Source organism: Egretta garzetta, unplaced genomic scaffold (genome assembly GCF_000687185.1).
Source record: "Egretta garzetta isolate BGI_Z169 unplaced genomic scaffold, ASM68718v1 scaffold277, whole genome shotgun sequence".
In the NCBI taxonomy this organism is placed as follows: domain Eukaryota; kingdom Metazoa; phylum Chordata; class Aves; order Pelecaniformes; family Ardeidae; genus Egretta; species Egretta garzetta.
Window position 1 is genome coordinate 561,801 of NW_009260271.1, and position 25,713 is coordinate 587,513.

Below are 25,713 nucleotides of genomic sequence, written 5' to 3' on the forward strand. Positions count from 1 at the left end.
CCGCGGGGTGGCCGGCTGCTGCGTGTGGTGGGCGGTGGGCTGGAGAAACGGAGGAATCCACCGGCCTGCCGCGCTACCCGACAGAGCTGCCTGTCCTCAGGGCTTGGCTAATCGTCTCCTCACTGATGGCAGAGCGTAGTGTTGCTTTGGTTTACTGACTGAACGAGCGGGCAGTCCCCAGCACAATCCCGAGTGTGGTTGGGCCAGGAGGACCCCCTAGGTAGCACGTCCGTTTCAGAGCAGTCAGGACGACAGGCAATGCTGCACTCTGCTACCAGTATTGCAAGTGCAGAGATACAATGCAATACCAGATAACAAATGTCACTTTCTGTATTCTTTCCCTTGTGTTTTTCTGACCTAGTGGGTCACATGCCAGCATTTTGAAGGCCGTGGTTGTTTCGGCAGGTAAATGCCCTGAAATCCTTCCTTAGAAGCACTAGATGTGCATACCACAAGACGGTGACGGTGGCAGGTGCCTGATTTACATGCCTTGGATCAGGGAACATGATGAGACATCAAAAAGGATTGTGTGTGCCCCCTTGCTCGGAGTGCTCTGAAATTGGCTCCTGGGTTGAGGGGGCTTCTGTGGACAAAGGGGATGTTACAGCAGCTTTAGGGGTTTGTATGTATAGGCAATGCCGTTGACCCAAAATGTATACTTTTTTTTTTTTTTATACCTGTTTCTTTTATGTTAAATGCTAACAAAGTGGCTTCTATGCTCTAGTATTTGTAGGTTGCACAGGCGTTAAAAACGATGCGTGAAAGCAAGGGTTCTGTCATAAACACTTCTGGGAGGACTTGCTCGGCCTGGTTCTTGCAAGTTCCCAACTCGGAAGCGTGACAGCTTCCTTACAGGAGGATCGCCGCAGTCTTCAATGTCTCCCTTCTGGGCAGATCCAGTGGTTGTGTCAAAAGGAGCGTGTAGCTTCTGAAACTAAACTGAAGGTCTCTTTTTTTGGTTTGTTTTAATTTTATGTATATGAGTTTCTTTTGGGGGAAAAACGTGTTTTGGCTGCAGACAGCGGCCACCCATATACGTGGCTAGTTGTCAAAGGCCTTTTGAATCATCTCCTTAACGGCGTTGTCTCTGGTGGGACTCTTTCACGCTGTGTTAGTTGAATTGACGTGACCCGCTATCCCCTATCTAAGATGAGTATATCTTCAGATGTGGCTTTTTTAGTATATGCAAGTAGAACTACAGTAATCTGGATAATACTCTGAGATAATGCTCCAAGTTGTTGCGTATATAAAGTGGTTTATAACCCATCTAATGTGAATCCCTGGCTCTGAGGTAACTTCTCGTGTTGATGGACACACTTTGTCTTTGTAAACTACTTAGATGGCATTTTCATTTGCCAGACATTAAAGGGTTCAATAGCATATAACTGTAGGGGAAAAGCCAATCTGGGTATATATGTGTTTTGTTTTAAAAATAAATTGTGTACTTGGTCGAAATCATCTGTCAGGCTGCTTTGTGAAATGCAAGTTGTTTCTGTACAGCCTCTGTCGTGCATCCTCTCCGTAACGCCCTGCAGTGCTGCACCTTGAGAAACAGTTCCTCGCACTGAGCAGGGGTGTCAGCCCCCAATACCACTCTGAGATGATGGGAATCTCATGGACCTTTCTGGTGGGGAGTGCCTGAAGTTCACAAATCACCACCAGTCTCCCTTGATTGTTAGCGATTTAACTCAAGCTGTGCTGTAATGGAAGTTAAAATTTGGATCAGCTGCAAAAATGTGTTTTTATAATGAAGTAATCCCATTTTAAATGATGAGCAGGCATTGCTTGGTAATGATTACTTCAGCACTTCTCTGCTTTATTTGGTAGAACTGTTTCTGTTTACGTGTCCTCCAGGACCTCAGATCCAGGCAAGCTCAAGGTCTTAAGCTGCTCAACAGAACATGAGAATCAAGTGTGGGCTCAAGATGCCGTCTTTGCCTGTGGATGAGGCTGCAGGTTAATTAACTGGAACTTCCAAAAATTTTCAAAACTGCGCTAGAAGTGTTCTTGTAGTTTAAGTTAAGCCTGTGGTGACTGTTGTGTGCTGGTTTGGGCTGGGATGGTTAATTTTCTTTGCAGTAGCTGGTATGGGGCTGTTTTGGATTTGTGCTAGAACAGCGTTGGTAACACAGGGATGTTTTGGTCACTCTGAGCCCTTTCTGCTCCTCACACTGCCTCACCGGGGAGCAGGCTGGGGGGCACAAGGAACTGAGAGGGGACGTGGGTGGGACAGCTTGACCCCAGCGATCTCCTACACTGCACCATGTGCTCAGCACATAAAGCTGGGGGAGAGGTTGGCAGGGGGGCCACTGCTTGGGGACTGGCTGGGCTGCGCAACTGCGGGTGCTGAGCAATTTTAATTTGCATCGCTTGCTTTTCCTGGGTTTTATTTTCCTCTCTCTGTTTGCTGTTTTCTTCTTACAAAATATTTTTTAAAATTTCTTTTTAATTATTAAACTTTTTATTTCAACCCATGAGTTTCTTTCTCACTTTTCACTCCTCTGATTCTCCCCACCATCCCACCGGGTCGGGAGGAAGAGTGAGCAAGTGGCTCTGTGGTGTTCAGTTGCTGGCCAGGTTAAGCCACAACAAATTGTTATTTAAATTATCTGTTGTTTTCTGCCACAGGGAAAGGCAGAGTGGAATGGTCAGAATTTGTAATGCTACTGCATGTACCTTACTTTTTATTTCTTTTTTTCTCAGTCTGTCTTCTGTCCCCACCGCCATTGTCCCAGTGCTGTGTATTTATTAGTGTGAGAATAGACCTTTCACTGCCTGGAGTTCCTTGGCACAGTGAATGGGGAAATCTGATGCATAAGCTTCCTCTCGTCAGCTGTAATGTAGCACTTGAGGAGTTCATATCTCCATTTCCTTCCCAGTTTGTTTCTATTTTAATTTGGAAGTGTATAGAAAGAAAAAAAGCTGCTGCTTTTTCAGGTCCGAGACTTGAGTAGAAAATGGTGCAACATCTGTCAGATCTGGCATTTGTTGCTTTTTTCCTTCAAATTTTCTTGACTTCCCTTGGATGCAAGGTACCAAGGTGCTGTTTGAATGCCCCCCTAGTGTGGAAGAAGCTGTAGGGTCACCTGCAGCCCTGCTCATGTTTGTTCTTTTCTTTTTTGATGTAGGGAGGAGAACTGAGGGATACTACAGTAAGAAAAACAGTAAGATGGATTCAGAAGGTTCTGCGCCAACCAGTTCAAAGGAACATCTAAGCAATGATGTAATGGCTACCTCTGGTAAGCACTACCTTTGTGGCTATTGTGCGGCCTTCACAAACATAGCAGTTACTTTTCCCATCCAGAAGGTCCTCTTTCGACAGCAGTTGTATGGTCTGAAAACAAAGGATGCAGTACATCAGCTGCAGAAAGATGGAATTCGAAATCTCTATCGTGGCATCCTTCCTCCATTAATGCAGAAAACGACAACGCTGGCTCTAATGTTTGGCTTGTATGAAGATTTCTCCTCCCTGCTCCATAGCCACCTGAGTGCCCCCGAACTCCTCACTCGCAGCATGGCAGCAGTGCTTGCAGGGACCACAGAAGCTGTTCTTACGCCCTTTGAGCGAGTTCAGACTTTGCTTCAGGACTACAAACACCATGATAAATTTACAAACACTTACCGGGCTTTTAAGGTACTGAAAGTCTACGGGATGAGAGAATATTATCGGGGATTGGTGCCTATTCTGCTCCGAAATGGACCTAGTAATGCACTCTTCTTTGGCCTACGGGGACCTATCAAACAGTGTCTGCCTGAAGCAACTTCTTACAGTGCTCATTTGGTCAATGACTTCATCTGTGGAGGGCTGTTGGGTGCCATGCTGGGATTCCTGTTTTTCCCAGTGAATGTTGTAAAAACTCGCATGCAAGCTCAAATTGGTGGTGAATTTCAGTCCTTCTCAAAAGTCTTCGTGAAGATTTGGCTGGAACGTGATAGAAAACTGATCCACCTTTTCAGAGGAGCCCATCTGAATTACCATCGCTCTGTCCTGTCCTGGGGCATAATCAATGCAACATACGAGTTCCTGCTAAAGCTGTTGTGAGAACCACGATCTTCGTTCAGCTCTTCTGTTCATTTGGGTCTTGGCACATACGATGTTACTTAATGGCAGGGAACAGTGCCTGCGTAGTGTTAAAGGTAGTTAGTCTTGGCCTTCAATATTTATGGAGTAAATGGTGATGCATCTAAACCTTGGTGCAATTAAAATGCACTTTTTAAAGTATTTATTTGCTGGCAGGTGAGTTTACCCACAATGGAGCTACTAGACAAATGCAACGTTAAAAAAAAAAAACAAAAACCAAAACCAAAAAAACTGTTATATTGGTCCAGCAGCTTCCTCTGTATCACTCCCAAAATTTCTTTATGCTCCGTGATGGAATGTGCTCCGCTGTCCACATTGTAGAACATGAAAATTGAGGAGGGGCTGATGAAAATTGATTCCCTTGCCTGATAAACTTCAAAATCTTGATTTAAGAACTGTGTTTTCAAATGTTACAGGGTCCTGAGTACTCCTTGTTGTTTAAAGCTAAAAGGACAGATCCAGATGAGGATGATGAAGTTTAGAACTTCAAGCTTAAACTAAGCCTACACAAGCTCTTCTGCCAGCCGTTTCGATGCTCGGCTTTAAGATGAACATTTCATTCAGCTGTGTAAGATTGGTTACTAAATGTTTAACTCCAGTTCCAAGTGGGGTCTCTGTGTGTGTACATGTACATGTGTGCCTTCATGTGAAAAAGGGAAAGGTGGAAGGAATGAAACAGCAAATCCTCTAAAGCTTTAAAGTGTCCTTCCTTGTTAAAAAACCTTCTACTTGTAAACATGGAGTTTGTTCTGCTTTTTTTTTTTTTCTCCATTGCTGCTCTTTCTGTTGCTTGCAGTTTCGGGGCCAGAAAGAAGATGACCCTTTCTGTCATGCTCATGAAATAGTTCAGCTTCCTGCAGTTGTGAAAGTTCACAAACACTGCTCTTCTGTACTGAAGTATCTTGTCTTTGGAAATTACTTGTGTTTCGTTTGGGGTGTGGAGTAATGGATCACAACAAGGTATTTACCTGAAACTTGGAATTCTTCCTACTTGATGTGTACTCTTAACAGTTCTGTAAGACCACATTGTGCAGCAGCACTGACAAGATGGGGTTTCTGGGTATTGCCCACATCACAAGGTGTGTGGGTGTAGCAGAGGTGACAGCCAAAGACAACCTTAGAAGCAGCTAGGTAGGAAAGATAAAGCATTTGGAGGTGTGTGTAAGGACTTCTGTAAGTGAGTATTAAAAAGACAAATGCGAAGTAGTGTGTGTTTTTACAGGCAGAGTTGAATTATTTAAGACTTAGAGAAAGGGACAGACGAGCAAGCATGACCATAAAGCAGGTGAGGGTCTTAACAAACAGCATTTCATTCTCCTTGGGGATTTTATTTTATGAAACTGTGTATATAAAACAAAATCTTTTGGATGGTGGAGCAGGAAAGCTTTCAGAAACTGGTCTGAATTAGTCTTTTCCTAAGTTTTGAAGCAGGTATCACTTTTTTTAATCTGAGTTTTCCACTTGCTAAACAGTCCTCAAATATTGATTCTAATCAGTGTGTTATAATATACTCCCTGGCTTCACAGTCAGAAACGGCCAGGCACAAGTGAGCATTCTTGTATCCAAATGTTGTGCTTATCTGCATTTAAATAAAATGTTTACTGAATGTTTGTTACGGCAGAATTTGATTTTTACCAGTGTACTGGGGTTTTTTGTAATCACTCCTTGATGGAATAAAAAATAATTGCATCCTGTTTGTCTGTGGAAGATATTGTATACTTCTCTAACACTGGGAAACCTGAAGCAGTGTAGGGTGACAGTTCTAACATAAGCCCACCACTAATTAGTGATTGGTGTTACTATAGCAAAAAGGAAAGTGAAGTCCTGCTCCGTTGCTGTCTCTGCTTGCGTGGCATGGTTAGATGGAGTGTGCTGCAGGTCTCATGAGCTAGGCTCAGGTATTGTCTTTGCTTCATAACCACTGACCATTCTACAACACAATCGGCAGAATTGTGTGCTTAACAAATTGCAGATGGTTTATGTGTAAGAGGACAGATACTATAATCAGTGAAGGGAGGGGTCCAGTGAGTTTTGGCACACGAGTTACTGTGAGAAGCAATGTTTAGTCTGCTAAACAGAATGTGTTGTCAGTCCAGCAAGAGAGCAGAGGAGTTGCGATGCTTCAACTAACGTGAGAGCAACTCTGTCCAGGTGAGTTCCAAGATTGTTTCCAGTGTTAACAGGCTGACTATAAGCAGGCTGCCTCGGCTCCCTGCTTCATACAGTTGCATTTAAGAATACAAGTGATACTTGGCAAGGATCAGGACAGCGTAGATCTTCAAACCAAGCCTAGCCAGCAGTGTTTCTGTGTGGTGTTTTGCATGCAGGGCAGTGTTACTGCAGGTAGCGTGAAGGAGAAAGTGTAGCAGAGAGAAGTGGCCTTGGCCCCTGTTACCTTCCCTGGCAGCTTAGCACGCTTTCCATGGGACAGCGCGGGAGTGGGAGCCTCAGTCTTTTGTTGCTTGTCTCATCACGGTGGTGCTACAGATAGATACAAGGGGAACTAAACTAGGATGTTGCCTGAACAGCTAGAGGGTCAAACCTCAATTGCTGCCTGTTCTCTAAAAACAGACAGCTGGGACTCATACTGAGGTTTGACCATCTGCTAAACCAGGATTTTAAACATAATTGCTGGTGCTTTGGTTGCTCGTCTTGGTGGACTCCAACAATCATTTCCAGCTAAAGAAGGGAAGGGGAATTCCAACAACAGGAATACTGCAGTGAGAGAGACTAATAGAGCTAGACTTAGGGTAATAACTGCTTTGAGCAAAGGAGGGCAGTATTGCAAAATACTGTTCTGTTCCTTTGAGACGCATTGCTATTCCAAAGACCTTGTATACCTACTTTTTGCTAATCAAGTTTGGCCAGTTCTTAGCTGGTTGGAGGGGGGGAGTGTGTGGGCAGGGTGGAACACAGGCTTTTGCATGGGAAAGTGAACTGGTATGATTGTTCCAGCATGGCTGGAAAAAGCAAGAGGCTCCAGTAACAATTATGAGAAATAAATAAACATCGTGTGTCACTCAGGCTGTGATAGTCCAGTTTGTTGGGGTTGGATTTTGGTTTGGTGGTTTGGTTTTTTTTGTCATAGAAACTAATGTCATCACCTCTAACAACCAGCGACACAGGTTTTCCCTCATTTATTATGGAATGAATAATGAAGGGGCAAGAGAAGGCTGTGCTGACAAGCCCAAACAGCATTTTTTTTGCAGCATCAGGGTAAGTAAACTGGATATAGCGTATTATTTTAGGCAGGGTACAGACTTTACCACTGTGTGCTCTGGTGGTCTGCATCAAACAGGGCTGTTGTATGGATAAGAAATTCAGAGTAAAATTTTTACTAATGTCATTGTCAGGAAAACTTGATGAAAAAGCACTACAGGCTTGAGAACTGCTGCAGCAGCTTAGTATTACCACCTCTATAGCAAAGCCAGGGCAACAAAATGTGCTCGTTTCCTCAGCTGCTTACCTTGTATTCCTTTGCAACAACTCAGATCCACCTTCTGATTTAAACCCAGATGTTATGTTGCGCCTGTGCGTGTTGAGGCCTTAGGTAGGGGAAGCACAACAGCAGATAACCAAGTGACACACACAACATGCCCCGAGCATGCAAGTACCCCAGTGGTCATGTATGACAGTGACACTTGTCTGCTCCACAGCTGATGCTGAGGTAGAATTCATTTTTTTTTGTGCAGATGTTTTTACTGTGCCTAGTGGCTTCACTGGAGCCCAAACCTTTGCAAGTGGAAGTGTAAGAGGGCAGAGTGTCACCCTTGGCACCGGGATCCCACACCGCTCTGCCTCAGACACCACTATCCCAGCAGAGCAGGCAGGATAGCTTTCAGTGTCAGGCTGTTGCCCTGTGGGCAGATAGTTGCCTGCTCACCCCTGCAAGACTCCTTCAGCGAAATTTTACAAGAGCAGCAACACTGCCTTTGAGGGTTTGCTGTTTGAACAGAAGGAGCTCTCTACACCACAGGTCTTGTCTCAGGCAATGGAATGGTTAATTACACTTTGTAATTATCATACTAGTCCCAGGACATGTCCTGACATCCAAGCTTCTTGAGTAAGCTGTTTCTTCCCACATGCATGCTTGACTGCAAGGACAGCAGCAAAGAAACCTGCAGAGGGAGAGACACCTGCATGCAGAGGTGGTTTTGCGCTAAGCACTGGTTTTTTTCCTCTTAGTTGTAGGGAGCAGGCAAGAACCAGTGAGCATTACAGAACAGAGCTCAGTGTAAGATAAATACATTAAAATAGTTTTTAATTCACTGAATTATTAAATGTTTAATTTATTATGCAAGCAAGAGAGACTGTCCACAAATAGTTACTGTACAGCTGTAAGTACAATATTTTCAGAGCAGTTCTGATACTTTCTATACTGTATTAAAAGGCTACAATTTTTACTATGAAATCTCAGGTATTTCAAAATATTCTACATGCACAATTTGTTCTTGTATTAAAAAACCTTATACTTAACTGAGGATACTTAGTGCTTAAGAAAACGCACCTTTCACTAAGATCAGAAAATGAGAAATTTCTTTTTCCTGCAGGACAAAAATATTATGGGCTGTTGACTTTTTTTTCCTTTTACTCCATCTTTTTAGAATCTTGTAAACTAGATTTTTTTTAAAAGCTTTCATTTGGCAAGTGTATTTCTTTTTTCTAAGAGTTCACATTTCACAGAGCAACAGACCCATGTTTTACGGTATCAGGACCTTCGCCACATCAGTGTTACCCAAATTAAAAAAAAAAACCACACCAACAAACAAAAAACCCCCACCAAAAATCAACCAACCCTCCCCATCCCCTCCACAGACCCCAGAAAAACCTGATGCTTACATTCTAATTCTGGTAGTAGGCAATCAAACTGTCCTTGCCGAGACTCCAAGAGTGCAAACAAACGTGTGTGTGTGTGTGTCTGTCTGTAACACTGTGCTTTTCTTTCTATCCCCAATAATTCTGTTTGAAGGTTACATTTTTCCCTGAACTACCCATGTTTGATAAGTGGACTGATGCCCCGTGGCTGTATATGTACTGAAATATACACACACACACACACACACACACACCCTCATACAGAGAAAGTACATGTACATGAATGTCATTGTATAGTTCTGTTAACAGCTTCTCTCCCCCTCCCCACAAATGTCTAACAGTGCTGCAGTGATTTAAAGACAGACCTCTAGTGGAATACTCAGAAAATGCATTTACACCCACAACATATAGTCACTGAACTATTACAAAAGGATTAGTAGCTTCAGACACTAGTTTGATTCCTGTAGACGCTGCTATATGTTGACATTCATTTAGAGATCTTAATTATGCAGTTTATCTGCTTCTGCTGATCAGCCATGCTGTCAATGGAGGAATTCTTTTACTACAGAAGTTGAAGAATATGAAACCATGCATTTAAAAAACATACTGCATGCTTTACAGTCAAGCAGGGCGCTCTTATCTTCAGTAGAAATACACCACTTGATAAATTTTACAGTAACACTTGACTGGTCAAAAGTAAACCAGCTTGAAGAAACCTCTGGTGTAAGCCACCAGCACACTTTGCTCTTAGTGCAATCTTTCATCTACTGTTTGAAACATTTCCTTGCATTTGTTTCAGACAGTTTTATATAGTTCTGGAAGGTTTTGAAACGTAACAGTAAGATAAACCTTTTTTTTTTTTTTTTTTTTTTTTTTTTTTACTTATTTAGAACTAATCCAAAGCTCGCCAACAAATTACATCATTAATTCAATAAGGCAAGGTAATATTATTCAGAAAGACAACTGAAAATCACTCCTTCCACCAAGATGCAACTGCAACGTGTATCTGTTATGAACTACTGAACAGTGCTTTAATAAGTGTTACGTGAACTTCACAGGTAAAACAGATGAACTCTCATTGAAAATTTCCAAGTATTGTTGAAAAGGAGTAGTGAAATGATCAAAATCTAAGACTACCTACTTATTCTAATTCGAACTTAGTACAAATGTAACCAGAAGAACTAGATAACATTGCTACAGCATACATGGACAGAATCCATCGTAATATGCATCTGCTGGACACACTACAAAAGCATCAACATACACCAAATCCCTTAACCAGGTCAACTTTTAGCATCAGTCCTACACTTCTGCTTGGTGGCCCTGGTTTCCAGAACTGGGCAGGGTTGGTCAAGCCACCACTCTTGGTGCTGCGCATTGCAGGCAGCATCTGGATGCGATGACATGTCACTTTGGAGTAACAGCTCTTTACACAGAAAAGTTAAGTGTCCGATGTTTCAGCACAATACTCTTGTAAAAAACAGCGTATCATGAGGTAGAATTAAAAAAGTAACACTCAGTGCATATTAACAGGCAGAGAATTAAAGTCACAAGCATCTACCAGCTCAAGGAATTTCTGACAGGAAAACCCCAAAACAGCTATGGAAACAAACAGACCCAAAAACTTCTTTGATTTCATGGGTGGTGCTTCGCCTCCAAAATGAACACGGTTCAAACCTGTGAGAAGAATATTTAAGATTTCTTCAAAGTGTTACCTGTAGTCTCTTTAATGGTGTTCAGTAGAACACTGAATAAGATGAGAAAACAGCAGCCTAGAAGTGGGGAGAGCGAGTGCTTAGGGAAAAAGCCATCATGGTCCAGTGCAGGGACACGGGGAGAAGGTGTTTCATTATCACAAACAGGCCACAACTTCTAATGGAGAAACCCAAGTGTTCATACAGTCACACCGCATTCTGTTTCAAAATACTTAAGAAACAGGAAACCTAGCGCTGCCACTGGACTACTAACATCAAGAACACAGTGTCCAGCTGCTTTGCCACACACTGCTACTGGGGCTTTTTTGTTGTTGTTCTGGTTTGGTTCCCCCCTCCCCCCCCCCAACAGCTTGGCCAATTAAAAACTCCTTGTACCTTGGCTCCTCCTTTGCACAACAACCCTGTATTCTACAACTGTCCTCAAGTTTTCCGCGTATTTCACTTCCATTGCTTTGAGTCACAAACGAGGGAAGTCCCCCTGAACCGTTTCTAACAAACCAACAAATCCAGGCTGCCCCAGACGTAGGTTCAGGTTTGCAGGCTCTTACACGCATGCAAAAGGAGCTGGGTGCAAATGGAAATGATGCATTTCTAACTGGTCTCAGTTGTGTATTTCATTCAGTCAGTCACTAGGCCCCCTTTTTCATGGCTTGGCCAACTAACTTAAAGTGAGAAAATGCCTATTTAGGAATTGTGTTCCTTGCACACAGTTCCAAAAGCATTCAAAAGGTACAAGTGTTTGAGGTCAAGAGTCAATGTTTTAGAAAACAGGGCACCTCTCCACTTACAATTTCATGTGTCTACTGCTGAGTTCAAGACTACAGTCTCAGCAACAGTGGAACCGCTCAGATGATCTGCTATGGAACATTTCGACCTATGAGTTACTGAGCAAACTATGGCCATTTATTTGCATTGTAAGTTAACTGAGCAGTTACTTCAAAAAATCATTCTTCCTCCTCTAGCTGGCATGATATTCTACTGAGAAACCATCACCAAATAGTTCTGTTAAAAACCCAAGCGAACAGAAAGTTTAGGACTTTTACCAAACAGTAGGAAGTCTGTCAGCTGCACATACTCAAGTACTTGAATGTAGTCCTTTAACAGTCAGTTGCTAGAGAAAATGAACACCCAATGCAGGAGTAATTAACTCAGATTACCAAATACCCAAAACTGAAGGCTTTCTATTACTGAAGAAATTCTACAAATGAGGAAATTTAACATTTTTTTTTTTTGCATAATGCAGCGGAGTCTTAAGTTTCAATGACTTCTCCACCAACACCCAGAGTATGCTACCTACACAAATTCAGAACTACAAGAGGATTGTCAGGCTTATGGTTTCCAGCTATCTCATGTTCATAGAGGTCTTCTTTTTCCCAGACATGTAATTTGCAAAAGTCTTTGTAAGAGTCAACTTTTAAAAAGCATGCCCTGCCAAGCCAGAGATCTGAATACCAGAGATCTGAACACCAAAATGTGACAGCTCTTTTTAGGTAAAGTTTCCGTCAGGAAAACCTTGGTGAAAAATTAAAAAAAAAAAAAAAAAAAGATCTCGGAACATGTAAGTGATGAGAATATTATGAACTGATATGGATGTACGAGACTGAAATAACCATGCATTTGCAAGGTTAGCTATATTAACTTGAGGGCTAAAACTAGGCATTCATGCTTAATATGTGATTTAATGGTAAACATTAACATTTTTCACATCTTACGATAAGCCCAGTTAAGTCCAAATAGATCTTACTGCAGACAGGCATGCTCTTAATCCATTCCCAAACTGACAGTACATGTGACGAAAGGCTTATCTGGTGATACGACAGACATATCCTACACAAATTCCTCTCACAGCAATGGTGCAGGTGAGGTGCGGAATAATAGTCAGGTGGGACATGGCCTTAACTTCTGCAGAAAATTCCGCAGTGTTAAGTTTCAAATGTGGGATGATGGTTTACGTTAGTGACATGGAAAGCTCCCTACAACAGAAACCCTGGCTGCTGAGGAGTCAAGAGAGGCCAACCAAGGACACCCCCATTGCACAAAACATTCACAGTTCATCTGCAGTGATTACAGGGCAGGGTCTTTACCCATTCAATTCCTGCTTCCCTGGCCCCAGTCTTTTCCTGCTAAATTCTATGAGGGAAAAATCCAGCTACATCTCCATCCAGAACTGTCTCCTCTTGGCAATAAACACAATATATGCAGTCACAGAAAACCAAATGTTTTAACTGCAGCAAAGCATTACAGAAAGTTGACTCATTTTTCAGGCCAATGACAAACAACCAAATATATCAATGAAAACAAAATTTTCTTTACTTTTTGTGACAGTAACTAATTGTGTTAGTTATGTAGAAAAGCAGCTCATTATCTAACCATCACCATATAGTAATTTCAGCAACAGGAAAGGCCAAGGAAGTGCACGTGAGGAAGTCCAGTTCCTTTGGAACAAGGAGGCATCGCACCCAGGGAGCCCGGGCGAGTTTTGGCTGAACTGCTACCCTTGCCCCCTCTACACTTGTTTCAAGTAGCCCACTTCAAGTGGCATTGAAGGAAATTATCAACAAGCATCATGGTACAAATAAACCAGAACAATGACTCGATGGCACAGGATCAGCAGGAGCAGAGGTCTGCTTGGAAGGCTGAAAACAGCGCATGGAAGTGGACTCGTAGATGCAGTATGAGAACGCATACAGTGCTGGGCTGGAAACTTGTTCCACTGTTGTGTTCAGAGATCATAGTAACTATGACCTTATCTGGATTTACAGATTTCAGAAAGAACACACTTCAACTAAACTGAAGTAAAAACCACAAACATCTGGAGGTCCTGTTGATGCAAGATGTGCCTAGAACTTTGGCTGATACAGAGAAACACGTCCGCTAAGGCACCCCGAGGCAATCTGACAGTGTGTTGGAGAAAACTTGGTTGTCAGTACCACGTCGTTGTGAGAGTAGAGGGAACGGATTTCTTTCAGGGGACTGGCTTCTTTGGGCAAACAGTCGACAAGTTCGCTGCAATGTACATCAAACCCCAACAAACGGATCCCAAAGCCATGCGGGGATGAAATCATCCGGCCATCAGGACTGAAACAAAGTTCTTTGATGTAACCCCGGCCCACATTGGCTTCTTCAATGCAATGAGTCAATCGCAGGGAACAACGAGGCGAGACGGGGCGCACGGGGGCTCCTTCCTGGAACTCATACACGCAAGTCCACTAAAAGGAGAGGCAGAGAAAGGAACATTGAAAGAAAAGTAAAGCACTGCAAATATTCATTCCCTCCCACTGCACGTCAAGCAAGTAGCACAGGAATGGCAAATGCTATAGCTTATCTACTCTTTGATAAGCATTTACTATGAAACACTGAAGACAGGCTGGTTCCTTGGCGTCTCCTCGGCTTTGAACTGTCTAAGCTGCTTTTTTAATTAAATGGATGCTAGATATAATCTTTTAAATCTATTTTTTTATCTGGGAAGTGCAAAGCCTAATCCTTTGGCCAGGCATCTGCTCTAATTTAGTAAACATTTAAATGAAATCTACAATAAAGTAGAACTCAGCCTACCGTAATTTACAATTGACCATTGGCATTTTGTACCCTTAACTTCAAAAAGGAAAGAAATCTTGAAACAAGAGGAAAATAGCTTTTTGAAGGAACATTATGAACAGCTTTGTGGCCAGCTTGTTACTCATGAGACAGCTAGGGATTTTAATGTGTTATCTAATTATCTAATCTCAAACCAAATGGAAAAACAGCTGTATGACAAAGTTTGCATCACGTTGGAAGATTCAATTTCAGCCACAAGACGAAAGAAGTGCTCTTAGTTCTGTTCCATGTATTCTACTGAAATAAACACAAAGGGAACAATGCTAATCAATATTAATAGAGGAAAGCAAGACAGACACTAGGACTACAGAAAATTACAACTAGCACAACTGTCAGTATCAACTAACCCAATGCAGCTTTTGCATTTTCAAAAAATTCTGTGTTGCATAGGAGTGTGATTATAAATTTACAGAACCAGCATTAGAATTTATAACAAATCTGCTAAGCCTCCATTCAGTCCTCTACGCTTCTCTAAGAGGTTATCATTACAAAGAGTGGCTTTCTTCAAGAAAAACCCCAGACACACAAAAAAAGCAGCCCCCCTCAAGCCCCCAGACAAACCCCAAACCAACGCAACCCCAATTTACATCAGCTCTGAAATTAACCAAACTGTTTATTATTGGTCAAGTATTCAAAGAATTCTTTGTGGGTTTGGAAAACAAATATAAAACATCTCTGTCTTAAAAACAGAGTGGCCTGCAGAACTGACACAACAATAATTTTGAAATAACCATAGGAAGAAAAGGTGTTTGCAAGAGGACTATCTGGTGGAATCCAGGTGTTCTGAAGGCTCTGGCTGGGCTTTCAGTTATAAGCGAACCTGAGCTAGCCTGGAAGTTGCTTCTTCAAAAGCAGGTGCTCCCACACACAACCTGCAGGCTCTTCCTTCATGCAGTCCATGAAGAATTTTTTTTCACTATTTCTAAGTGCATTACAGACTTCTTGTTTGTCTTAAAACACGGTCCCAGTGCAATATAGCAGTTATTATGTGACACTTCACAAACAGAATCTGGGGAAACATAATCAAACACTGGCCTTAAAATCTGCCATTGCTTCTTTAAAGCAGTGTTTAGGGGAGTGAAATCTGCAAGTTGTAGATGAGCTGTAGCTGGTCTTAGTACTTCAAGTAAAGGTTTTAAGTGGATTCTGCCAGGAAGATCGTTGATATCCCCTTTGTATTTAAGTTGCAGAGTTTTAGGATGAGAGTTGAGACCAAGGCACTTTGACATTACATAAACACCAATGCAGTTCATCACATCCAGACCTATGGTGTGGCAGTTTTAAGTAGCTGCAGAAATACACCATGACTTTTTTTCCACAGCAGTGTAGGAGCAGCCTCTGGAAAACATTCATCAGCACAGCAGGAGCACTTCATCCCTGGAGCACCAATGGAGGTAGAAAGCATTCCAAAGGCACTTGAGGAATTCAGAGGAGCTTCTCTGCTCAACTTAAACCATGTTCACCAGTACACAACTCTCTAACCCTCTGTCTTTTCCAAGTTCACACCTCCTACATTTTGGCAAGTACATATTTTTAAGTCATGTATTTGGCAGCACAGCTGCTGTTTGAAAACTTTTAACAGAGCTGTGGACTATAAAACACAATCTGTGGAAGAGCTAGGCAACAGGAGTACTGAATGCAGTATAGAGATCATATGAGATCATTAAAAAAAAAGAAAAAATTCATAAAATTTTCTGTAAAAGTAATGCATTTATAAGCCGAAATAACTGACTAATTTATTCAAATGCAAATTTACCCCCAAATAAGGAAATTTTAATATAGCTATATGATCAATACATCATGCTCAATGCATTTTTTAAAAAAACATTTTATTTTTTTTTACCTCCTGGTCATCTGTATTACTTGAGCACCGAAGAAGCGTAGCCCACCCTTTTGGATGTAGCTGTAGTGATGTAATGCAGTTGCCTCGATCTCTTTCGCCAGGAACTTCTGGTGTTAAGACCTCCAAACTATTTCTAGGTGATCCACCTAGAAGGGGAGGTCAACTGTAAGTATCAATGAAGTCCATACATTGATCTGCACCTCTCTTATCAGTCTACTGCTGAAACTAGGTCAAACATGTAACACATGCACCTGCCTGCTAGAAAAGACCACACCTTTATGAAAGGATAAATCAAAAGAGAGGTTATACAAACAACTGAAGCTAATACCAATGGGCTCAGTTCTGATTTCAAATAGCTTCTTTTTTGAAATTTGCCTTCCAAGAACTGTGTCACACGTACACTCTTCATATCATTAAAACAAAAAATCTAAGGAGTGTTTTTTTGGTGAGAACTAATGGTTCTCAAACTTGTATGATGTCCTTTCTAGATTCCTTCCAAAGTCTGCTCAGCTGCTCACAGCTTGCCTCCCTTCTCCCCCTCACCCCTAGAAAGCTTTTAACAGGTAAATCATGCCCTGGCACCCAGACAAGGCTCCCCCCTTTCATAAGTATGTTTGAGGATCTCACAACCATGAGTACTTAACATTATACTTACTTTAAATTGCATGCGATTTACAAAGTATTTACCAATACCACGAGTTCACACTGACTCTGAAAGTGTATCCTAGATTCAGAGGAAGCCTGCTAATCACAGGATCATGAGTTTTCATAGCTCTGTAGTTAGGTAGGACTTGGTTTCTAATCAGAACCTCACAATACACTCTGTCCACATTTAAGACCTATTTGCATACTCTTTTTTTCCATGCTATTGACTCCTCTTGGGAGAAACTGCAGATATATATTCCCATCATTATGGAAAACAAAAAGCAAAACATAACGATGTTCTGCTATGGGTTTTTTTAATTTCTTTTTTCCCCCTAAAGGTCTTTCACACAAACTTAGTTCAAGGAAAAGGAAGCACTCCTACATAACGACAATAATGTACTAATATAAAATAAGGATCTGCTGTTATCAGATTTCTTGGAAAAAACCTGATTAGATACCCAGGCTTCAGTGTGGAATACTATTCTATTGGTTCAATAGAAGTCATAGCAACACTATTCTTTTAAAAGTCGCCAAGACAAAACCTCAGTTTTTCACTATTGTACTCTCACCTCTTCTGGATACAGTGAGTCAAAGTCCATGATTTTTTATTTTTTTTAAATTGTTTCCTACCTTCTCGCTGGGAGGACCGTGACATGTGTTTCTCAGACAGTGGACCTGAATCATTCTGGTGACACGGTGAACCAACAGCTCGAGGACCAGAGGAACCTGATGAAGTTATGTCTGCAAACAGCATCAGCCACATCAGCTAAGCACAGCCCACTTACTATGCACATCCTGCACTTAACCATCCTTAGAAATGTTAAGTAAAGGGTAAGAGTAAAGCATCTTGTTAAGAAAACACTTTTCAAAGTGCAGTTTATAGCCTAAAAGTACCGTTCTGTTTGCACCTCATACAAATAAACTGCCAGCACAACAAACTCTACTGGGAATAAGAGGCAAGCTGCATTCCTCCTTTCTTATGCACCATCACTACTAGAAGCTGGGGTATGAACTTTTCCCCAGGCCACTCTTTTTACACCCTGACACCCCAAACAAGCAGTTTCTGTCAGTATTTTGCTCTGTTGCTGCCACAAAGCAGAAGAAAACAAGGAGTGAAATTTCAGAGCATGCAACATTTCCAAGTCTGCTGTCAAGAGCAACCACACCACTATACAACAATCATTAGAAGTTGCTGGAATGCACACACAGTCAGCCCACTCAACATGGGTTAAGTTTCTTTCATTACAGGACCAAGGACAGAAGATAAATAAAGCCAGAGACTACCAGCTTGAGGTGACAAAATTCCACATCTGCTATCTGCTGTAGTGATGAAATCTTGACACCAAAAATCACCCTATATACTTCACCAGAGTCAGAACATACCACTCAACGGTACAGATGTGCGTGACCCCTCAACAACAGAAGAGCTACTGCGCTGAAGAGTTCCTCGGCACTATCCTCCTGACTCCACCTCTGCATTCTTTTACTGTCTAAAGAGTATCCCATAAAACACCTCTAACACAGAACCTGCCACAGACTTTTCCACAAGCATTCACCTGAACTTGATGTAGTCCTCCTAGCTCTTAAAATTGGGTAGCTGCCAACCTCTAAAGATTTGTTTAAGTCAAGGTCATGCAAAATCAGAAGATATCCAGAGGAGGTTGAGATCAACATTTTGGAACAGTCTGGTGTCAGCCTCATTCGCATAAGAAAGCGGGTGTGAAAAAACTTCTTGTGGGGACATCCATCTTCTGTGCACCTGGACAGCAAAAAAAGCACAAAAATGGCTGCAATTAGCTTCGACTCAAGTCCCTAATAATGCCCACAGGCGTCCAAGGTGTGCTAAGCATCCTTGTTCATCCCAATTTCCGCCCCCCCCCCCGAGTATGTCTAAACCCTACTTAAATAGATTTTAATGAAATGGCAAAAGTCACATTTTAATACTACCACAACAACGAAGACAGAACTTTTCAAAAACAACAAACTACATTTTGGCACATCAGCAGAAAAGCTCTTTTTCGCTACTAGACTATTACCGTATAAAGGTGATGCAAGTTCTTGCTATAAACTAACCACAGTATTTAAGAATGCATTATAGCACCATTCAAGGAAGCAGGTTTTCCATCTCGTACAGAAGAACCCTACCCTTGCGTCCTCTAGAAAGGTAACAGCACGAGCACAGCCACATACCTGTTTGTGTCCCAGATGATCACGTTTCCATCAAACCCCGACGTTACTAGTAATCTTGTATTGGTATCGTACTCAATGTTCTTAACCCAGCTGGTGTGACCATGCAAAGTGCACACTTTTGTGTTCAGCTTTCTCAAATCCCAAAGTGCTATTGTAGTGTCATCAGAACAAGTCGCAAACAGTCGATTATCTAGAAACCTGAAAATGGGAGAGAAATACTGTGGCTGCTTAGTCCCTTTTCGCATTTAAATACTCTTAAGTAGGAATTTAAGCTAACACAGAAATAGAGTGGCCACACAAAAAAAAATCAACATACAGCAGAATATTTGCCATTAAAACAGTTCCATTAAAAAACCGTACCGTTGGAATATAAACCAGTAGTACATGGGTAGTAGCAAGCTGACAATCCTGCAGAAGCATAGCAGAAGTTGGGGGATTTGTATTTGTTGGTTTGTTTTCTAATGAACCACAAAGATCACACAACCACCAAACCACCAGTGGAACAAATGCTCACACAGAATTCAAGTGGTAACTAAACCAGCTACCCATTGAGAAATACTCAGCCTTAAACTTACCAAGCCTGTGTAAGACACAATCGTCCTAGGGCTGGTCAGCCTTTAGACCACTGGCAAGATATTCCATTGATGGGTTTGACAGGCCCTGCAACAGAGGTCTGCGTCCCTAGACCGTTTGTAATTTATGCCTTTCATATTCCCCATTTTTGACAGATCCTTTCGCTACTACAGACAGGCAGCACCAGAAGACACAGCAATTCTACCTTTATTTCAGACTAGACAAGATCTATTGGCTTGTAATTAAACCCAAGCTCTTCTTTACTCTCTTCGTTTCTACCCATGTACGCACCCTCATTCTTCCCCTACTATTCTCTAAGTCTTCCTCTCTTCCCCACTGCAGACATAAGCTCCCTGCGCTCAAGTGAGGTTTTTAGAATAAAGATCACCTCTTGTTATTCCTACTGGAAGCCCCCCACTGCTTTTAAAATTTGCTGCTCTGTATGGTGGACACGCCATTAGCTCAGCCGAAACCCACAGTGTCCAGGCCTCCTGTAACTAACACCTGAACGCTTCCCCCTCCGCAAGGCCTTGCACTGCTCCGTACCACAAATGGTCACTGGGCATCCAACGTGGTCAGTCCCAACCAAAAGCTCTCAGCAGGTCTTGACCCCCCTAGCACAGGCAGAACACAGCGTGCATCACAAAGCCCACGATAGCAGTTGATCAGCGGGGACGTGCTTTCAGAAAGGCCCTGCCTAGCCAGCCTGGCACAGACAGCAGTGGAGCCCCCCCATGCTGGGAACATGCAGTGCCAGGCTTACTGGGGTGCTGGTGAGGCAACCGAAAGCCCTGCTCTTACCAGCAGGCTGTTAGAGATGATGGCTCTCCAGACGCCCTTTCCACCCAGACCTCCTGCCACTCCCTGACATGGGCACAGCTCTGCAGGGACACCTGAGGCACCACACATCTGCACCGAGCACACGGAAAAGCTGGCCACATGGTTTTACACTGGACATACAATGGTGCTTTTCCGAGAGACTTAATCCAATGGATTAACTGTCCTATATATGGCTGGCTTTACTAACCACATGGCTTACACTACACACAGTTACTGCTATCTTGGAAACATGTACCAGATTTAAACCTGAACACTGCCACTGTTTGCACATTTCCCTTTATTTCATCTCACCTTTGCCCATCTTTTGCTTCAGAGCCCATCCAGCTCCACAGCGCCCCAGGAACACTGCTCGCTGCAGCTGCAGAGCCAGGAGGAGTCATGCAGACCTCCTGCATCCAGGAAGGTTTTGTACCACCTGGACAGTATCAACAGTCTCCATCAAAAAGCAAGGGGCTTTTGCTCCCACACTTCCGCCTCTCCTTTCCCCACAGTACAGTTCATGTGTGTGAAGCAAGCACATGAAAAGATGGGCTTTTCAAATGCAAATTTGCATTTTCAAATGCAAAAGTAGGTACGCATATCAAAGTAGCCCTGCATACCACTGTTTAGGATGAGAATTTTAGATCATCTTCTGAAGCAGCAGCTGCGCAAGTGGCACAGGCTACCCAAATTTATGGACTCCAATACAGATGTGCATTTGAGGATTTGAGTGGTTAGAGTCTGAATCACAATATAAGCAGAATTTCATGTTAACTCCAACTACTGCATGGAGAGCAAGCCCACTGCTCTGTATTTCACAAGGTACCTACAGACCTGCAGTTCTACAGAACACTTTTATGCAGCAGCCAATGTATATCACATGCACAGTGCTCCATACGCACTATGTATGTTGTGTGCTTAGCAGGTCTTGAGCTCCTGCTTTCTTAACAGATGACAGGCTCATCACTAATGTCATATTTCGAGAAGATGAGAAAGTGGAAGAGAATAGGGGTCATACTAGTTGGATTACTACACTGATGAGTTTAAGTACTTAGCCAGTTCAGGTGGTAATTCTTTATCATGATAATCTCTGGTCTTCAGCCAAAATTCAAGGTAGGTATCACTGCTGCCTGAAGTAGTATGAAGCAGCCTGACCACCTTCAAGTGACTGCAGATGGAAATAACATCTGATGTAAAAACACTCCATCAGACAGAAGAGGATAGAAGGGCTGGAATCAGCACTAGAAAGGCATAGCTAGGTAATAAATTGAAGGAATTTAGTTTAGAGGTTACTGAAGCAAATGCAAGACTTTTCAAAAACACCAAGTGAAGATAAGACTTCGTTTGAAAGCATACTTAGACAAGTTATTTGGTTCACTAAGAAAATGACTGGATATAAAATGATTTAGTTTGCATTACACATCAAACTCCATTCCCACTGCAATTTATGTATGCCCTTACTTTTAAAAGGGCAAAGCATACTGTTTTATGTTTGGAATTCATGCCTGATGAAGGCAATTGGAAAAAAAAAGCCATACCTGACGTAAAAGGAAAAATAAAACCTATCTGAAAAACACTAGAAGTAGCTGCACGTGAATACTAAGGCAAGAACGATCTACACAGACATGTGGTAAGTTACCCCTAGGAACAGCGTTTTATCTTTTAGACTTAGAATCAGGCCACATCATGTAAAAATAGCAACAACTCCAATGAAAAGTAACCAACATTTCCAAGAAGAATCCAACATTTCAGATTTTCAGGGCCAAAGTAAGACAGAGTACACCTCTTGACTGTATAAATCCATCATTTGCCTTTATCTTGGATGCTACAGGCAACCCTGCTTCACCGACCACAAACAGTTTTCAGAAGAAGTAGACAGGGAGATACAAATGGTATTGAACAGCCTTCATACGGAGAACGACCGAGTAGACCAGGATTCACTTCATAAACAGCCAACTGGAGGTGCATGGGACTCAATCATATAAATTGACTGACGCAGAGAAAGTAAATAGATTAGTTGTTCCTTGACTTCCTACTTAAGAAAAGGAAACAAACTTAGACGGCCTCAAACTAAGCTAGCAAGTTTTAAAACCACTATTGGTTTTAAATCACTCCTTGAAACACATTTGTGCCATGGAGCTCTGCCATGTGAGTTTTAAGTAAGCTGAAAACCTGACCAAATTCAGGTGGGGAAAAAGTCTGCTTCAGATGTTTACACACAAATCCCCAGCAACGGGTAGACTATTGGAAGACGACCACTACACGCATCCCTGTTCATACATACCTCTGAGGCACCTGCTACAGGGCACAGCAGTAACAGTATTTATTTTTGGTGCCTATTACAAGGAGTTTCTGCACTCATATAGTGACTGGAGTCCTGTTCATTAAGCAGAAACAATATTCCAGGTAATGCTGTACTAACCATTTATTACAGAATATAGTTAAGTTCCTTGTAACCAAGTTTATAACAAACAAATGGGGACACGCAGGAAAACACAGAAAAAGCTGCCACTATCCTACAAAGACAAAATAAATCTTTAGGAATCATTTCAAAGAAAAGCACAAAGTTTACTACACATTGCTAGGAAGGACTTTAGTCTGTTGATTAACAGTAGATCTGAGAGTTATCTTCTTGGAGATAGTACTGGTATTTTTATGTAAATCAAACTACACAGAGAAAAGACATTTAAGGACCAAGAACAGACTTACAAAGCCTCACAGACAGCCCAAGTGGGAAGAAAGGAGATCCTCTGAATAAAAGAAGCGAGTGGCAGTAAGTTTCAATGCTGTTCTCAACTAAGGAATGAGATAAATTTTCAAGACCAGCACAGCCAACTGCAACAGAGACAGCAACAGTAGGCTCCTTGTAAAACATTATCCAGACTAACTCAACTGAAACTCTAGCAAGGGCATTTTGAATGTAAGGATCAGATACTGAATTAGGGATGTATAAAAATCAAAATAAATCCAGTTTGCCTTTGCCTTCCAATATCTTGCTAACACAGCTTTATTTCTCACCTAGCTTTATCTAAAAACTAAGCATGTCTAAAGGACAATCACTGGCATATAAGATGTGAAAAGTTGTATCTCCTCACAGAAAAGCATGTTCTCAACACCTCCTCTTCTATTTGTGCCAGCTAGCCCCAGCCCTTACTTTGGCTTTTCTGAAAGACATCCAACTGATGTAAAACTTCAGTCTCTTCTAAAAAGGACAGGCAGCTTGTGAAAAACATCAATTTATCTGAAGAACACATAACGACATTGGGACCCCACATTTTATTCAGCTTTTTAGAGGGGAAATACTCAGATTGCTTCTACAGTTTTCTTGGGGTTTTTTTGTTTGGGTTTGGCTTTTGGGTTGGGTTTTTTTTTTTTGCTTTGAGTATCTGAGTGAAGAGAGGCTGCAATACTGTCCACAAGGTTAAAAAGTGTCTCAAGTTCACATGTGAAAGTCTATCCTCAGACCCAGAACAGCTAAAAATGATAATTTAAAAGGAAAAACATTACATGACAAAAGTACTGATGATTTAGGTTCCTGCGCTTGCCGTTTCCCACTTCATCCTGAGAAACAGGCAGAGGATTTAAACCATAAAGACTGAGTGTAAGTTCAATTGCAGAAGCCATTACACTTTCCCAGTTCTTCTATACCATACCTGTACTTGAAGCAGCCAATCTTCGTTTGGAAATTTCTATGCAACTATGGCAATTACTCTTACAATTCAAAATACCAGCCATGTTCCTATAAATACCCGATCTTGCTATGGTCTCAGACTTGCACTTCAAACGTTATTCACATGCTGGTTGTTACGCTCTGATTCACCGCATTCATTCAGGGCTTTCCAAAGGCCAGTTAAAGCAGGTGGTACCTTAACACTCTTCCTCTCCCATAAACTGCAGCTCCTCTGGCAACAAAATCACATAGCAGCACCACCACCACCTTCAGATTCATCCTCTTCCCCTTCCAGCTTTTCCCCACCTCCGATACCAATGAGAAGGAAAACGGCACAAAGCAAACTGCAGCCTAATGGCTTCGCAAAACCCACTCTCCCCAAGAAAGCACATAACACAAACTTATCACGCTGCCCTAAGGAAAGCATCTATGACAAGACAAAATATTAGGTCTTTTATTCCTTCTGACCTACCTGATATTATTTACACAGTCTTCATGAGCTTCAGAGAGAGTTTTGATGTGCTTTGAAGATATTGGGTCAAAAAGCAGTACTTCAGTCTGTTCACAAGCAACAGTCAATACTGACCTGCAGGGTAGCAGAGCAAAGCAGAAACATTTGTATTTCGTAAAAAACTTGCATCTGTGTGCATCCAGCTAACCTCCACTCCCTATCCTCAGAGCAGCACAGCTTCATCATCACTTAGCTTGGCTTCTGTTCACGCTGCACAGAATCTGCAGCAGTGTTTATATTGTTTATCGCCTTCTTGCAGATGTCTATTCTCAAGCAGCTAACACACAAAAAAGGTAAAAACAATAGCATGTTGTTTTATTTCAGAGAAGTTAACTTCTGTAACTCCTTTTTGAGAGACCATGACTCTTCTGCCTGGCTGCTGGCTAATTAATGTGCAGCTAGTCCATTCGCTGGGCAGACCACACCATCTTTTAACTCACTTTTTTCTTTTAACTCACTTTTTTCTTTTAACTCACTTTTTTCTTTTAACTCACTTTTTTCTTTTAACTCACTTTTTTCTTTTAACTCACTTTTTTCTTTTAACTCACTTTTTTCTTTTAACTCACTTTTTTCTTTTAACATGGAAAGCAGTTATTTTATAACGGCTATATACTTCATAGATCCAATGACAGCATTATTTAAATCACACAGTTAAGTGCATTTCCATCAGTAGTTTTTTTTACAAGTTACTTGAGGGTGATTTCTCCCATCACTGCAGTGCACTCACTCCATGGTTCCTGTCTGGGAAAAAGAATAACCAAGCTCTGGCATGAAACCTGCTGCTTCGTCCATGTGACATTATTTGCTTAATGTTGCAGGAAAGAGGAAAAAAAAAAAAAAAAAAAAAAAAAAAAAGACAACAGCACCCAAGAGCGAGTGGAAAGGCATCTACTCTGAAATCCTATTGCAGATTTCCCATACGACCGTGCCCATGTTGTGGTCTCCCTCTGTCCATTCACTGGCGACAGTTTTTGTGGGGTTCTCAGACACCGTAGTTTGTTTTTCAGGGTGTCAGATGATCAGCTTAAGAGCTGTGTAAAACACAAGGGTCTGACAGAGGCCCTACTGAGAAAGGAAGTGCAACCTGTGTTGAGTGCTGGCAGCCTGCTCACACCAGCTGCCAGCCACCTTTTACACTCTGTCACCGCATTAACCCTTGTTAAAGAGGACAAGGCATGGTAACAACCCCCTCCAATCTCCCTCCCTTATCAACTATGACAGTAGTCCTCTAAGACCTCTACAGATGTTATCCAG

At 42.0% G+C, this 25,713-nt stretch overlaps 2 protein-coding genes across 5 annotated transcripts; one reads left to right on the plus strand and one right to left on the minus strand.

The window, feature by feature from the left end:
* Positions 1-1,412: 1,412 nt before the first annotated feature.
* SLC25A51 (solute carrier family 25 member 51) lies at positions 1,413-6,912 on the plus strand. Of its 3 annotated transcripts, none has more exons than XR_004842468.1 (3): positions 1,413-1,956; positions 3,129-4,137; positions 4,498-6,912. XR_004842468.1 is itself a non-coding variant. In XM_035897851.1 (2 exons), the coding sequence occupies exons 1-2, from the start codon at positions 1,902-1,904 to the stop codon at positions 4,040-4,042; spliced, it is 969 nt and encodes a 322-aa protein (XP_035753744.1). In that variant the 5' UTR covers positions 1,413-1,901; the 3' UTR covers positions 4,043-6,911. The 3 variants fall into 3 exon arrangements, 1 of the variants encoding a protein (XP_035753744.1); XR_004842467.1 differs by having other exon boundaries at positions 3,129-4,649; positions 4,878-6,911; XM_035897851.1 differs by having other exon boundaries at positions 3,129-6,911.
* A 5,206-nt stretch (positions 6,913-12,118) lies between these two features.
* Positions 12,119-19,444, minus strand: DCAF10 (DDB1 and CUL4 associated factor 10). 2 transcript variants are annotated; one of them, XM_035897849.1, is made up of 6 exons: positions 19,247-19,442; positions 18,887-19,084; positions 18,253-18,455; positions 17,327-17,437; positions 16,052-16,197; positions 12,119-13,820 (listed from the first exon to the last, which is right to left on the minus strand). In XM_035897849.1, the coding sequence occupies exons 1-6, from the start codon at positions 19,270-19,272 to the stop codon at positions 13,452-13,454; spliced, it is 1,053 nt and encodes a 350-aa protein (XP_035753742.1). In that variant the 5' UTR covers positions 19,273-19,442; the 3' UTR covers positions 12,119-13,451. The 2 variants fall into 2 exon arrangements, with proteins under 2 accessions (XP_035753742.1, XP_035753743.1); XM_035897850.1 differs by lacking the exon at positions 12,119-13,820 and adding an exon at positions 13,827-14,445 and having other exon boundaries at positions 19,247-19,444.
* Between the last annotated feature and the right edge of the window lie 6,269 nt (positions 19,445-25,713).